Genomic DNA, 15,963 nt, shown 5'->3' on the forward strand with positions numbered 1-15,963 from the left:
TTTAACAGAAGAGACTGAGTGGGGTCCTGGGACCAGCAAGGTAGGAGGCAGGACAATGAAAGGGAGGGAGGAAAAACACTCCACAAAATAAGAGTGTTATTTTATAATACCAGAGTAAACTGAAGTGGCAGCATCTGAGAACATACAGGCAGATGACAGAAAATGTAACTGGAGATTAATCTTACTTTCTCTTTCTAGTCAGAACCACTAATGCCTTATGCTCATAACTTAAACCAACCTGTAACTCCTGTAGGTGGCAAAGCACCACATTGCTTGCTTGTCTTAGTAATTTGCATCCTTGTTTTCTGTATGACTACCTGAAAGAAATCACCCCAAGCATCTGCTGCAAATGTACTTATTCAGAGCATAAAAACTTCATTGTTACTGAAATAAAGTAGGCATGATAAAGAATGGCAAGGAGGAGACACAGCTGAAAATGTCATGATAGTAGAGCCCTAAGCAGCAAGTAAGTGTGTTTTGTAAAGAAGCAAGCACAGGAGGTCAGTAAAAGAAGACAGAGAAAAATGCAGTTTTGTTATCTGGAGGTGAAGGTAACTTAATTTTTATTGTGCACTATTTGACACATCCAGCCAAGGTGTCAAATATCACGTGGATGATAATCATAGGAATTGACAGTTGCTCATATTCAAGAGCCCTGTGTTCCCCTTTCAAACATTCTCTGCACATGCCAGCTTTGAGGTGTTCCACACTTTCTGCTAAACCCCTTTTAAAGCAAAATACAGATTCTTCATTCTAAACCAATGGTGTTATTTTGGAGACACCTGGAAGGAAATAATTATTTGTAGCACTTTGGAGTTATTTGGGCATGGAAAAAAAATCAGAAATTATTAAGAACTTCCGTGCAAGGGCATGCCTTGAATTTCCAGGTATAAAAGGTATTTATGGGAGAAACAAATCATCCGACTGGCCTGAGAGGTCTGAACATTTCATTTCAAGATTTGGCTTTTGGGCAGAAGCATGCCTTACCTGCTTTGACAAAGTACTTTGAAAGTGATACTTCTTCAGCGGGTTGGCTGGGGTGGAGGGAGAGCAGCCAACTCAGAGCTTATTGCAGCTTTGGGCTCAAGCTGAAAGCATCCTGCTGTGGGTGCTCCTGGCTGTTTCTCTGTGTGACTGTTGTTTCTGTGCCACCTGGGGCCTGAACTCAAAGACTGCAGTAGCTTTGGGCAGGGTTTTCAAAGTAAGCATTTTAGGGTCTCTCTCTGCATGCTCTCGTCCTGTTCTCACAGCGGTGGGACTGCAGCACAGTAAACGAGAGGTGAGTGCAAGATGGATGTGGGTGGAGAAGGGACCCCATTGCCAGTGTCTCACAGCAGAGTGGAACAAGAGGTGAACACCTGCTTACTAGGGCTGGGGGCTTAATGGTGTTTTCTTAAAAACAAAACATCTGGTGCTGGAAGCAACCAGGATCACAGGGGGAGAGGTAAAACTGGGGACAGCTACAAAATTTTCAGTGTCATGTGGCCCCCAATGTTTTCCCCCTCTGGAGGTGATATTGCAGGCGGGGAGAAAGAAGAGTCAGAAAGCTGTGCTGGTTGTGGTCATAACTGTGTTGCTTTCAATTTTCCAGAGCCATGCCTTTTGGGCATGTCTGACTTTAGCATGGGATGTGGGTTGATCTGTCTTTCTGAAAACCTGGTTGATTTTTGTAGTAACTAAACATTACATTAGGAGTTGAATTTTTTTTTAAGTCTAGGAGTCCAAACTAGCAGCTTATACTGAGACATTGATTTTTTAAGACATTCCTCCAGCAGTGCAAGATGAATGAGATTCTGATCACTGCTTTATCAGGTACCACTGGATGGGAGCAAACATGACAACCAGATGTGTAATCCTAAGGAGGTTCTAGTCAAAGGATAGTCATGAAGGAGAAGAGTTACAGTTACGAATCTGCCTTGACTTAGGAGAACTTGTTCCTTAGTGACTTCTCAACGCATGATTTCCTAGCCTTAATTAAAAGGTTGCTTTCAAATGGAAAACATAGTTTAATGAAACAGGTCAGGGATATGGAGACCATAAACTGGAGGCACAGTCCTCTTTAAAAAAAGGAATTCAGGCATATGTCTATTGCCTAAGGAAGGAACACATCCTTTCTTCAGAGATGTTCATAAAACCATTACCAAAAATGGATCTCATTATCCAGTGCTGTTTACATGAATCATATTGTCTTTACAGAAACAAAAAAGCCCTTCCAGATTACATCTAAATGCCTCAAATGTAGTTCTTATATTGATTACCTAAGCCTTTAGTTTCAATGGGCAGGCCCTGAGCTTGAATAGTGTGGCCAGCAGGGGTAGGGAAGTGATTGTGCCCCTGTACTCGGCACTGGTGAGGCCGCACCTTGAATACTGTGTTCAGTTTTGGGCCCCTCACTACAAGAAGGACGTTGAGGTGCTGGAGCGTGTCCAGAGAAGGGCAACGAAGCTGGTGAGGGGTCTGGAGCACCAGTCTTATGAAGAGCGGCTGAGGGAACTGGGGTTGTTCAATCTGGAGAAGAGGAGGCTGAGGGGAGACCTTATCGCTCTCTACAAGTACCTGAAAGGGGGTTGTGGCGACGAGGGTGTTGGTCTCTTCTCCCAAGTAACTAGTGATAGGACAAGAGGAAATGGCCTCAAGTTGTGCCAGGGGAGGTTTAGATTGGATATTAGGAAAAATTTCTTCACTGAGAGGGTGGTCAGGCATTGGAACAGGCTGCCCAGGGAGGTGGTGGAGTCGCCATCTCTGGAAGTGTTCAAAAAACGTGTGGATGTGGCGCTTCAGGACATGGTTTAGGGAACATGGTGGCGCTGGATTAATGGTTGGACTTGATGATCTTAAAGGTCCTTTCCAACCTAGTGATTCTGTGATTCTGTGATTCTGTACAAAAGCTCTAACAGAAATAACAGTACTTGTTTAATTTTCGTTTTGTCACTGAACCAGAAAATCAACACAGTGGGACATGGATACCCCTTATTATACAATGAACTAAACTAGGTGGAACGGTGTTATGTGGTAGAGGCAGGAAGGTGCGTGAGAACCCCATGAAATTACTGGCATTTATAGTGTGAGACAAATCTGTGCATAATTGCATAGTTTTTTAGAAGCAGAAAGAACAATTGTTATATACCTGAGATGTATCACACAGGCTTTATGATTGTAGCCAGTGATTAGTGCATTCAGACCAGTAATTTCAGATGTGTAACACATCTGGAGTTCTCTGCATTTCTGTAATAACCTTTCCTCAAGTAAGGAACTGTCTACTTACTCCTGATAAAGTATTTTTAAAGAGAGAAATCAAAAGTAAGTCAAATCACAAGTGCAGCCAGACACACTTCCCATGAGGCATGATTAAGCTATACTAGGAAGGGTAAGTTTAGGACACAGCTGCTGCTGTATAGTCATAGTCTGAAAGTCTTTTAGGAGCTACACTCCAGAGATTTTAAGTGCCAGGAGGGACTTCCAGGAGCCTGTAGTGAAACGAGCCTTGTTCATACAGTTGACTTGTGTTGGATTCTGGCCAAACTGCTGTGTTTGTAGATGTCAGAGGAGTTTAATGCTTTTGATCCAAATGTCTGAGCTGGTTTCTGTGGCTATGGGTGGTTAATGTTTTAAACAGAAAGAGGCATCTTTGCCCTTGTTTACAGACTTCTCCTTTCTTTGGCATTGAAGACAAGTTTGCAGAAGGGCAGGATTCAACTTCTGAAAGACTGCGGTGCCTTGCTTTGCATGTATGCATGCTGCTGGAAACTGGGATCTGGAAATATCTTGTTCCCCCAAAAAGGGAGGCTCTCCTGGAGAAAGACCAGAGTAGACATACTGCTGGACAAGGAGTAGCTTGTTACTGATGTGAATGCAAGCCCCAATAAAGCTGAGTGAGAACAGGGGGCAAATTTGGTGACCCAGTCTATCCAGCTGGAACATTTCTTGGCATAAAAAGGGGCTGGCCCACTGTGGAAAGGAAAGCTCTACCCATGACCCTGCAGCGTAGAGGAGCAGCAGGGTCCTGGTGCTCAAAGGTGTTGAGCAGCCTCCTGTTGATCCCTAGGCCAAGCTTTGTCACTTGCTCTTTACAGAAAAGAATTTGGTTTATTTTTAACATGTACTAACACAGCAGTCAATAGGCTATGTAGAAATGGGAGTTCATCATGTTGGGAAGTCTCCCACGTGGAGTAAGAAAGTTTCTGGCCTGGGCAGCTTTACGAACTGACAATGCAGAGGACATACCAAGGAATGGGGGAGCCACTTCGCAGAGAGGTAGAAAAAAGCAAGGGTCTTGCCTCACCTGCCTCCTTGAGATTATTTAGGCTGAGAGGCACTTCATTTATTGTAAATGTAAGCTGAGGTCAAGGGGGAGTGGCCTCAAGTAAGAAGAATTGGGATATGATTTCCATATTTCTTTGCAAATATACCAGACCTCAGAAGCTAGCTCTTTTCTTGGTGTCATATTAGACCAGCATACCTTTGCTCCCTCAACCAAGGCAATCTAAACAGTAGCTGTGAGAATTCCCCATGTTATTACACTCAAGTAGTTAAAGCTGAGGTCAGAAGGCGGAGAAAAGTAAGAGGTACATTATGATAAGTCCTAGTGTTTTTGTGCTGGCAAAGGCTGGGAGTGTTCATCTGGGTCCAGGTAGGTGTGGATACATGTTTGATTTTAAAAACCCAGACCTTAATAATATAATGCAGATTTTAAAACTGCGTGGGGTCACATTTTCAGAGAATTGTTGCTCCCACATGCATGAAGACCAGTGATAGTGGCTTTTCTGCAGTGGATCTTTCTACTTTAAGATCAAATTACTTGTATCCTTCTCCAACCACATGCTTTAGATTTGTTTATTCCTGTAACCTAGTGCTAACTGTGCTGATTCTCCAAAAATTGAACAATCTGCCCAAGTGTCTTCCATTTCCTTGCACTCATTCCTAAGGATTTTCAACTGGACCAGAGATCACACTGAACGATTGTGATCATGACCAGGTATATCCAGTTCAGCAGCTAAAATGTTCCATTTGGGATCACATATAAGATCACTGTGGAGAGACTATGCTGTGCTACCCTGTTAGAGTAAGGATAAGACTTTCAGAGCTCAAGATACTGTAAAACCACACAGCCCAGCCTTGAGCACTTGCTGAACAAGGGCTGTTTGGGTGCAGAAGGCAAATGGGTGAGCAGTCTTTCTCTGCCTATTTGGAGTGGAGCAAGGAGTTAGTAGCAGCGTTTTAAACTAGGAATACTGTGGGAAATTACAACTCAGATTTATATGGAGAAACAGTGGTCAAGGGTGGAAAGAAAATGGTGTTGGTGGTCAGCACAAAAGACCTCAGAAATGGTGAAACAAGGTGGAAGGTCTCACCTCCAGAGTGAGCAAATGCATGAAGTCTGGGAAATATGCAGGAGCAACTGGAACTCTGCATGTGGTCATGAAACAATAATGTTTCTGGGATAACTGACATGTGGAGGGACATGTCTCACTACTGGAATGCTTTGATGCATAAGTACAAGCCCTTCAGGAGGAACAGACAGCCAAGACAACATGGGTTGCCCTCTATGTGAATGAGCCACTTGGATGTGAGGGGCTCCTCTATGGGATGGATGAGAGCTGCTGGAGAGCTTGTGAGTCATATCAGTGAAGAGGCCAATGAGAGTGCTGCTGCAGTGAGAGTGCATTATAGACCACCAAAACACAGTGGATATGAGGGTGGGGCCTTCTTAAAGCAACTCAGGGAAGCCTCTCTATCACAGATCCTGCTTGTCACAGGGGACTTGGACCTCCCTGATGTCTGCCGAAAAGGAAATACAGTGTAATGCAAACAGTCAAGAGGATTTCTCAAGGTTGTTAGTGATAACTTCTTAATACAAGTACAGGACAGACCAACTGTACTGTGGTAGTGCACAGCTAGTTCTGCTCTGCATTAACAAGGAAGAACTGGTTGGGAGCATGATGATGGCAGCCTAGCCTGTAGTTATTATGAAACAGTGGGGTTCAAGACCATGAAGGGAGTGAGGAATGAGAACAGTAGGGTATAGAACTTGGACTTCAGGTGAACAGACTTCTGATTTTTCAGGAAACTAGTAGCTGGCATCCCACTGGGGAAAGCCCTGAAAGATAAAGCAGCACAAGAAAACTGTGAGGGCTTAAAGTATAGCAGCCTCCAAGTGCAAGAAAAGTCCCTTCTATTACTTAGAGAACAAAACAAACACATCAGGTCAAAAGTGTGGCTAAGCCAGGAACTCATGGCGAAGCTCCAGTGCAGAAGAAGGAAAATTTAGAAGCGTCGCCTGAGCATTAGGGTTGGTTTTAGGAATGTTAAAGCTCAGGAACTGAGACAGCCAAAGGAATCAAGAGCAACAATAAGAGTTTCTAGCACTACACAAACAGTAAAAAGCTGAACAAGGAAAATGGGTTTGCTGCTGAATGGGGAGGATGATTTAGTGACAGTGGACAGAGCTAAGGCCAAGGCAGTGTCTACTTTGCCTCAGTTTTTGCCAGCAAGGTCTCCTATCAAGGTCTCCTAGCACATGTCTCTGTGCTTTGAGACATGGTTCAAGGGTGAGGAAAACAACCAGCAATGGATGAGGATGGATTCAGGAATTGATTGTGAGAGCTGAACCTGCCCAAGTCCATGGAACCAGATAGGTGTTACCAAGAGTACCTAAGGGTATCATTGCAAGGCCACAGAGATGGGGCAAGTTCTCTGACAACTGGAGAAAGACAGATGTTGCACCCATCTTCAAAAAAGTCCAGAAGGACAATCCACAGAACTATAGTCCTGTCATTCTGACTTTGGTCGCTGGATAAATCAGCGAGTGAGTCCTTGGTTAACATTCCTGGACACTTGAGGGAGAAGGTGGGCACTGGGAACAGCCAGCCTGCATTTATCAAGGATCAATCACGTCTGACCAACATTATTGCCTTCTATAATAAAAGAGACAATATTTGCAGACACAGGGAGAACAGTAGATGTCATTTACATCAACTTTAGTAAGACTTTTGACACAGTCTTCCACTTCCTGAGGTCCTTTCCAACCTGAACTATCTCATGATCCTATGAAAAAAGAGCTTCCATTGCATGGGAATGGTCAAGTTTCAAAGCATGCAGCCTGAGTGCACCCCAGTGTGTCAAGTTTCAGTTTGCTTTTGGGCTGTAACAGGGAAGAACCAGATGACAGTAGCCACAGGATTGTTTTAGACATCCCTTATCTGGATACCTCACCTCAGTCTCCAGGGTGCAAGGATGTGCATCCATATGCAAGGATTATTCTTTTACAGTGTTTCACAATACAAAATTTGTCTAATGAACAGATGAAAGAACTAGACTCTGTTTGACCTACATGACAACTTTGAGAGGTGTGTTTCTAATACATTTGATAGGCTCTAATTATTTGGGCATTAGGAAAATACTTGCAACAATACATGTCAACAAGGCATACTCATGCGAAGAGTCCATTATCATGTCCTTGAATTTGTGATCCAAAAAGAGTGAAAAGATGTGAGAGATCATAATAGTTGAGCCAATATCCACCTGGAGAATGGGGACTTGATGAAATAGGGTTCCCCAACACCACTGATATGTGATGTTCACATACCTATGTTGTGATAAGTAAAAATGAATCTGTTATTACAGCATCAAAATCTATAATAATGTATAATTATTCATAGCTTTTCTTGATATAAATCTTACTTTCTATGATAGGGGACTGTACCAGTAGAAACTGGCCTGGTTAAAACTAGTGGACTGGTCATAGGCAAGTGCATCTATTTACTAATTTCAAACAGCTTTTGTTATGTATTACACAACGCAAAATTATGTGAAGACTGGTACAAGATGCCCTGTGTCCCCTCCCTACACATAGCATTTCTCTTAAAGTTGTATCTGCTTCTGTGGAGTTCTAGGTATGTGTTCCAAGAGACGTTTTGTTAGTTTTTTGGAAGCTCCTGTATGACTCAGACGCAAGAGTTCTGCTGACTTTCAGTAAGGTGTCCAAGTTATTTAGAGGCTTTCAGAAATTCTTGCCTATAGGCATTGTTGCCTTTAAAGTCACATAGCCACCCTCCTTCCCCAGAGTTAGGTCTGAGGTTTTAATCTTTGAAGTGAGTTAATGACATCTGAGTAAATGCTCTTTTGTCCTATTCATGGTATAACTTGTGCAAAGCTTTAATTATACAATGGTGATAACAACTATACAACTTCCATCAGCACCCAGATACATTGTTGAATATTTTGTTTATTTTTACTATCTGGAATGTGCACTGTAGTCATGATTTATATGCAAAGATAGATCTTAGGTCAGGAGATGATAATTAAACAGGTTCTGAATCTTCCTGTGGTGCTCATACTTCTTTCTTTTGTGAAACAGAACAGGTTTATTTTCCCTACTCTGTTATGAGGTCAGGGAATAGTGTTTTCTTCAGTTCACAGTTGAGAAACTGAGGCCCCATGAGATCAAGGTAGAGGGATGGTCATATGAAAACAGAGGATATAACAATGCTTGTGTTGCCCTCGTTACCAAGATGATAATCTGTCCCTTAGTTTTCAGCACACGTTAAAAATGTTCCAGTGTTATGTTTTAATTTTGAGTGTAGTATCCTAACTTGGTCTCTGGGTAGAGAGAAGAGGAGAAGGGGGCAAGCAGGGAAGAGATGCATAACAGCAGGAAAGGTGGATGATGGGGAAGAAGAAAGATGAATTTTCTCCAGCCAGGAGCACTGAGATCTTCAAAAGCTCTCTGTGCACACAGCTTCATCCAAAGTGCTGTTGAAGGGACTTTATGGACCAACTCAATGGATCCAGAGCCCGAGCTGAGTACTATTGCAGTATACCACTTGTGCCTGTGCACTGGCGGTGTTGGCTTTACACTTTGCCTACCCAAAACCTCCTTGTGTGTTGATTCTATGTCCCCTAAATTCTTGCAGTTACCAGCTTATCTGATATTTCCAGAGCCTTTTTGTATCCCTCATGTAAACTCTTTTCATATACACAAAAGCAAAGCCCAGACAGAGATTTTCTCCTGACATTGCTGAAATGCAAAACTATAGTAACAAAAAGAGTCTGTCCTCAAATAGGGTTTGAACAACTCTGGAGAAGATCATACATTGTGCACAGAGCAGAGAAAATAAACTTACCTATCAGTGGCACTGAGTCAGAAGTTGCAGGCATGATCTCAGCCACAAGAAGCATGAATACAGTCAGAGAAAGCAGGACAGTGATACCTGCAGGGAGTGAACATGCAGAGGAAAGATGAGGAACATGAACTCTGGCAGCTGCTCCTCTGATGTCTTTGCTGTTAAATATAACCTTGTCCTGATTATGCCTAAGCCAAATCCATGACTTCATGTCTACCAGTGCACATGAGAACTTCCACAAAGTAAGAACGTTTTTGGATGCAACTTTATCTGCTGTCTTTTCACTTTTCTCAATTATGCCCAAACCCTTGTTCCTCTTAAAGTAAGGGAGAAATCTTTCCTGCCGAGTGAAATGAAGCTTGCAGAACTGGTAAACTACATTACTTTTCCAAAACATAGTGCAAACAAAGCCCAGATGGTTATTAAGGGCCAGGAGAGACTTGCACAGACATGAGTCTGGTTTTTAGCTATTGCATATTATATAACACCCTCCAAAGACCTGCAGACTGTATTAAAAGAAGTTTTTTGTTTGTTCTATCTGAACAGACTGTTGCTAAACATAACATAACTGCCCTCATATTGAGAAATCATAACGTCAATGCATGAACATTATCTCCTATTTTTGTGTTGACATTGTCCTTCAGCTCAAATAACTCTTTTCCTTCTCTCCATCCTATCTTTCATAGACAGCAATTGTATCCCTCATAGCCTGTGTTTTACTTCTTCTAAGACAGGTTGCTCAGATCCCTGATTCTTCTGCTAACACTGAGGGCACTTTATGTGATTTAAAGGAATTGTGCACAATTAACTCTTGAGGTCTTGCCAGGGCCAGTCTTGTGTTTTTCCATCTCTGCTCTTTCTTCTCTTGGAAGCACTCCTCCTGTCTTTATCGACACACACAACAGTAAATCTCATTTAGCCCTTCCTTGGCTGTCACTGCTTTGCATTCATGGGGGACTCATGTCTTGGTGATTTGGGAGCTGTACTTGGAAGGTGAAAATCCAATGCCCAGCTGCTGCTGCTCACAACCCTCACTCTCTGTGTCTTAGTATGTCCTATCTGAAAAACAGAGTTAATCTGCTGTGAAATCCATTGAGATGTACTGAAGAACAGAACAACAGGGACGACAGAGTACTATCACTGCTGCCTGTGCCAGCGATTAGTTCTGCCTCATACCAGGGTAAAATCCAGATGATTTTAGAAGTGTTTAGCACAGGGTGTGTGAATGCAATACAGAAAGTTGTTACCCTGGTTTCTGCAATGAAACAAGTGTTTCTACTGCTCCTCCAGGGAAATCTTTACTCATCAAGCACTATCAGGTATTTATTTTCCAGCTTATAGGAAATGCTTATGAAAGAAATGAATTCTTTAGCACTTACCTAAAGAAATCTTCTCCCCTGAATCAGCTGGCAAAAGGAAAACAAGCAGTGCCAAGCCAGATATGAGAACACAGGGAATGAGTAGGTTCAAGCCATAGTAGAGGGTGCGTCGGCGCATGGTGATGGTGTATGTCACGTCTGGGTATGGCTCTTTACAGCATTCATAGTACATTTCATTCCTCTTTCCTGGGACACCTACAGAGAGGGAGGACAGGCAGTGCGGAGAGGTGCAGGACTCCCAGGTATCCTTTTGGAATGGGCCAAGAACTCATGGTTTATGAGCCAATGAGTGGCACCTCTGCCACACATTGTGCATTGAAGAGTGCTTCTAAGTGTCCTGTGGCAATTGATAAGGGAGAAAGACACTCACAGATCAGTTACCAGGCGAAAGTAATTTTCTAACACTTGTGGCCAGTGATGCACACATGGATGAATAGATTAAAGGGGACAAGGACAATATGCTTGGTTCAATGTTGTTTGAAAGCTGAAATACATCTCTATAGGATTAAATGAGCCAAGGTAACTCTTAGTGTGTCAATGTCTTCAGCAACATCTGAGGCAACAGTGCAAGATGTCTGCTGTTCCTAGTCCACCGTCTGTGTTTCCTAGGGTTTATTTTCATTTCTGAGTCATTAGAACCGGGCTTAGCCAAGAAAGCTAGGCCAGATCAAAACAGTTCTGAAAATCCCAACATCAACAAGGAAAGATTTGCAAGCAGTGGCCAAAGATTAACTCAGTAGAATGTGCATTCTGCCTTTCTGCATCCAGGGAATGGTGACAAACAGCTGACATCATGTTCGCTAGCCCATGCAGGAGATTTTCTGTGTGACAAGTGCCACCAGTTTTTATTTTTCTATCATTCTCTTATAGATATTTAGTTTGTTTTGTTAGGAAAAACAAACAGGATACGGTTTAATTTTCAAAAGGGATGTCAAGTTAAGCTTAAAGTCTGTGATATCTGAAGGTTAAGAGACACAGTGTCCAATATAGCTGTATTGCAGGTCTGGCCATGGTGACCCATCTGCAGTAGACTATCTGAAATGCTGCATAGCAGGGACTACAGGAACACAGGAAATACCAGGGGAGCTGGAAGAACTCAGCACCTTGTGTCTTTCATGCCACCATTGCTCACACCTTTTTTATTTCTGTGCACATGACAGAAGATGTGACAATGTGTATATTTTGGCAGAAGCAAGGCAAAGTCTCCATAAAGAATATGTCCATGGCTTTCCTGGGGCATTTTTTAATGCTTTTGCCGTATGGGCTAGATAAGGGCCTGTTTTGTCCACCCCTGGTCAAGGTTGAAGGCAGATAAACCACAGGCCAGTCTCTTAATCAGATATACAGTGTTATTTGACATAAATAATCACTATAAAGGAGGACTGGAAAGTCAGAAGTGCTCTGAAATGGATGGGCTTTAGGACGACTTCCCTATGGAGTCCTTTGGCTTCTCATGTCAGGGCTATGTTTCTGATTATATTATTTCTCAGATGCCCTGAATGCTAAAACCACTGCATGAAGTTGGTCAGTGACAGTTATTTCCTTGTCTACATATCCAGACTAGATGATGAACTGTTCCTTCTGCAAGCTCTCCTTAGAGTGTTCTAGCTCTATCAATTTCCATAGCATTGCTTCTGACTTACTTATAGCTACATAAATAAGTTCAAAATAAGTCATTAGGAGCTCATTCTGAATAACCAGCTCTGGGCAGATTCCTCTTTCAAAAATCTAAGTATCTTCCAAAGCACTGAAGGGAAGAGAAACATGCTGAACTGCAGTTATTTACAGTTATTATGAACTGGTAGACACTTTGATGGTTTTCTCGGTGAGAGAGATACATCTCTGTAAAAGTTGATTCCAGTTTTACTGAAATAGTGTTTTTTACACCAATCAGTTTTTGACTGATGTGCTAGAGTAGATGTCACAGTAGTGTTCTGTGCACCTACATAAGACACACCCAAGTTTAGTACTGACAAACTGCTCAGATGCATCAGGACCAGTAGATTTCACTTATGTTCTCAGCTGCAGGCAATTGTTTCAGAACGGTGTTTTCAGACACAGTTCAATGAATGCGTCTGAAAGGTTGTCTCTGATCTGTGATTTTTGTTTCTTTTTCTTTTGCTGCCTCTTACATAGAAACTTCTAATATCTAATATTTCATGTCCCAGTGGGATTGATCATTTATATATATTTGGGGTTTGTCTTTGAAAATTAGACTACAGAAAATTTTTAGGCCAGCCAATTTACCTACTAAATCCCATTCTCCATTTGAGATGTAGTTGGAAATATCAGCCTCGAGCATCTGCAGGTCAATCAACCAGCCACTGTGAGTCCAGGAGCCAAACTTCAAATCACACTTCTGCACATCAAAGGGGAACCAGCGGACATCAATGTAACACGTGCTCTTCAAAATGCCTGTGGATAGAAATCAGTCAGAATCAAGCATGTGCAGGGTGCAATTCATCTCTACGCCTATCTGTCCGATTGATTGTGAGCAACTTTCTCCTCCAAAAGTCTGTGTGATGTAGTCATGGGGTAACCAAAGAAGTAGCACAGGAGGAAGATGCTGCCATGAGTGGAATAACCTCCCTTCCTGGGGCACCAGTGAAGATCCCTCTCTCTTTCACTGCATCCTTGAGGTAGGTTGCCCGGGATACTCGGGCAATGCAGGAGCAGCCCAGCCCATCTCTTAGTGCTGGCTGGCCCAGCAGATCACAGGCAGTGCTGCAGGGCCTAACAGGAGCATGGAGTACATAGATGTCCACACACTGTAGCTGCAAGTACTGCGAAAAGCTCTTTGAAAGGAGTTCCTTGTCAGACCCTGCATTAGAACCACAGTCCTTTGAAAATATATTGTTATGCCAAACCTTGCTCAGGGCTGGTCTTTACCTTCTGTGTGTTCACCTGGGCGTTGAATTTTACTCTGGATGTGTCTAGTCCATTATCGTTATTTCATGTGATATTTTAAGAAGTTTAGGAGATTAATACTTGTATGTTGTTGCAAACTAATTATTTCTTTTTTTTTTTTTTTTTGTTATGCAGCTGAGATAAGGGAAAAAATATAATTGACTACCCCAGCCATCCAGCAGCATGGAGTGCTTGGAGAGTGAGGAGGATGATCTGCACAGTCTGTGTTACTGGCAGCTGGTGGCAAAGCACAGAGTTCATCCATGCAGACCCTCACCCCTGTGGGCCTGCAGCTTTGCAGACTTTGCCTTACCTCACCAGCTTACTGCATGCTGACCAGTTCAGAGGCATTGTGTGAAGGACAGGCAGCTTCTGCTTCATTGGAAAATTATCTCCAACTCTGCACTTAGCCTTCCTGTTTGCAGTAATTGTTTCTGTGTGCTCCCTAAAACGCCAGCTAATGTGAATTCCAGCTCTGAGTCACCTAACTGAGCAGAGTTTGGTGTTTTGCAGTAAGTTCTTGAGCTGTGCCTTTTGAAGATAAAATCCCAGAAACAGAGATCCTTGATTACTGTTAGCCTGCTGCTGCGAAGGCTGAGCGCGTTGTGGCATAACCATATGTGCAAGACCATGTCCCTGCATAAACACCACTCCTCTGGGGTGGCTGGATTCCCTTCATTTGTCCGTTTATGTTCTGGGAGGTCTGACTCCCACTGTCATGACCATTTTCGGATGGGCTACGTGGAGGCTTTTCTCCCCGTTTCTCCTGAGTCTTTGCTCTGCTCCATTCCTTAACAGCAGACAGCTGTCCCCTTCTTGTCCTTTCTCTCTCCTCCTCCACATACCTTTTTTCTTTAAGGGAGAGCAGCAGTGAGTACAGCCTGCTCTCAGAGTCATGGGAAATAAAACCTTCATGAAGCTTTGGAAACACCATCTTTTCCACTCTTCAATGTTTTCCAGTGTCTTGATTAATCTAGCTGGTTCTGTGAGCACTTGTTGCTAGTCAGTAGGCTGATTATCAACTTTTTCTTTCTAAAATTTTGCAAAGTAGTTTGGCAGCAGTTAAATCCCTGTAACAAAGGATTTCCTGTGCTTTACGCAACAGATTCCCATTATTACTTTTTATCTCTTTACTCTTTCCTTGAGTTCTTAAGTAACCAACTCTTCATCATGGAGTTTGTAGCTCACCAAGACATGAGCAGGACATCAGATCTGCCCATATAGGCACCTTCTGCATGGAGGTGGAGAAGGGTCTGCTCTGGTACACATCAATTTTATTCCTGTCTCATGTTGCTCCCTGGAGAGCAACCTTATGTATGGATCTGTCCCATTGAAACCATAGGCATGCTTCAAGGGGTCTCAGGGGTAGGGATCAACAGAGGACCAGCCATCAGGGAAGACCCACTTGGTCCCTGGTGGGCCCTGTGGACATGCTTGGGGTTGGTCAGCCAGCAGCTATGTCCACCACAGTGAGAAAATGGGGGGATAGTCCGTGTATTCGCTGGTAGGTCCTGGCTGTAGGGCCCTGAATTGACAATACAGATGGAAAGGAGGCTGAGACTCAGGTCTGGATGGCTGAGACCAGTCTCAGATTGTCTTTTCACTCAGAGTTGTAGCCTCAGCCTGGCAAGGAGGACTTCACTGCAGAAGGAGTGCTGCTCTCCGGGTCTCCTGTGGTCACACGCCTCTCCACTCTCAAGAAAGAGCTAATTGGACGGCACATGAAACATGATGTGAGAGTGCACATCACCTTGCTCTGACGACACCTCAGTTGGGCCTCTGAATGTTCTAAGTAAACTGCTTAGGAGAGTGATTTATTGATTTGTGAAGTGGAAATACACCACTAATAATGGACCTAAATTATTTCAGTGGGTCTGCCCCATAATTACACAGCTTGCAAAATTTCCACAGACTGCTTCTAAACACCTTGGTTTCATTCATGAAGGAAAGCTGCTTGTACTTATTCAAAGTTACACATTGACTTAAAGCAAACAAATGTTCTCTGTGCCCTACCTGGAGGAATATATTGGCAGGATCCAGAGTAATTCACCAGCACATTTGTGTGAAATGTCGCATCAAATCTTTCATCCGCACTATAACACAGTATAAACAAAACAAAATAAAGAAAAAGCAAGCTGATGTTTGAGCTAAGATGTAGTAACTAACACAAAAATAATCCTTTGGTTGAATTTAATGCACAGAATGTCTGAATTAAGGTCCTACACCTGGGTGAAGAGTCTACCCTCAATCAGTACCTTGGCTTCTCATAGGCACTGTTGGCTCGCACACAGGCGTGCTGGTTGCATGCTCTAACGTCCTCAAAGAAGTGAGAGGCAGAGCTCTTGGATGTCTCAGAGTAAAGGCAGAAGTAAAAGGAGCAAAAGTGTCACAATAGCTGTATCCAAAGACTGGACAATCAGGAAGATGTGGCTTTTCTGGGGCTGCTGGTAGAATCAGGCATCTCACAGTGTAAAGCAAGTTATCTATTACCCAGATATCTGTTGTCAGAGTAATGGTGTCCTGAGGCAACAATTCTGAAGGTTCTTAGGAGGCAG

The 15,963-nt window shown here is 43.1% G+C and overlaps 1 protein-coding gene across 1 annotated transcript in view; it reads right to left on the minus strand.

Annotated features, from left to right (window-relative positions):
• Nucleotides 1-15,963, minus strand: part of LOC309415588 (neuronal acetylcholine receptor subunit alpha-7-like) — a gene marked incomplete at its 3' end in the record, with an annotated part of 67,308 nt that overhangs the window by 12,781 nt on the left and 38,564 nt on the right. The window contains exons 5-8 of the mRNA XM_082013137.1: nt 15,422-15,501; nt 12,749-12,916; nt 10,502-10,696; nt 9,123-9,209 (exon numbers count right to left, since the gene is read on the minus strand). Of these exons, the coding sequence (XP_081869263.1) occupies nt 9,123-9,209; nt 10,502-10,696; nt 12,749-12,916; nt 15,422-15,501 (530 nt within the window). The remainder of the gene's footprint in view (nt 1-9,122; nt 9,210-10,501; nt 10,697-12,748; nt 12,917-15,421; nt 15,502-15,963) is intronic.

This window comes from Phaethon aethereus (assembly GCF_964289735.1).
Source record: "Phaethon aethereus genome assembly, chromosome: Z".
NCBI classification, from domain to species: Eukaryota; Metazoa; Chordata; class Aves; order Phaethontiformes; family Phaethontidae; genus Phaethon; species Phaethon aethereus.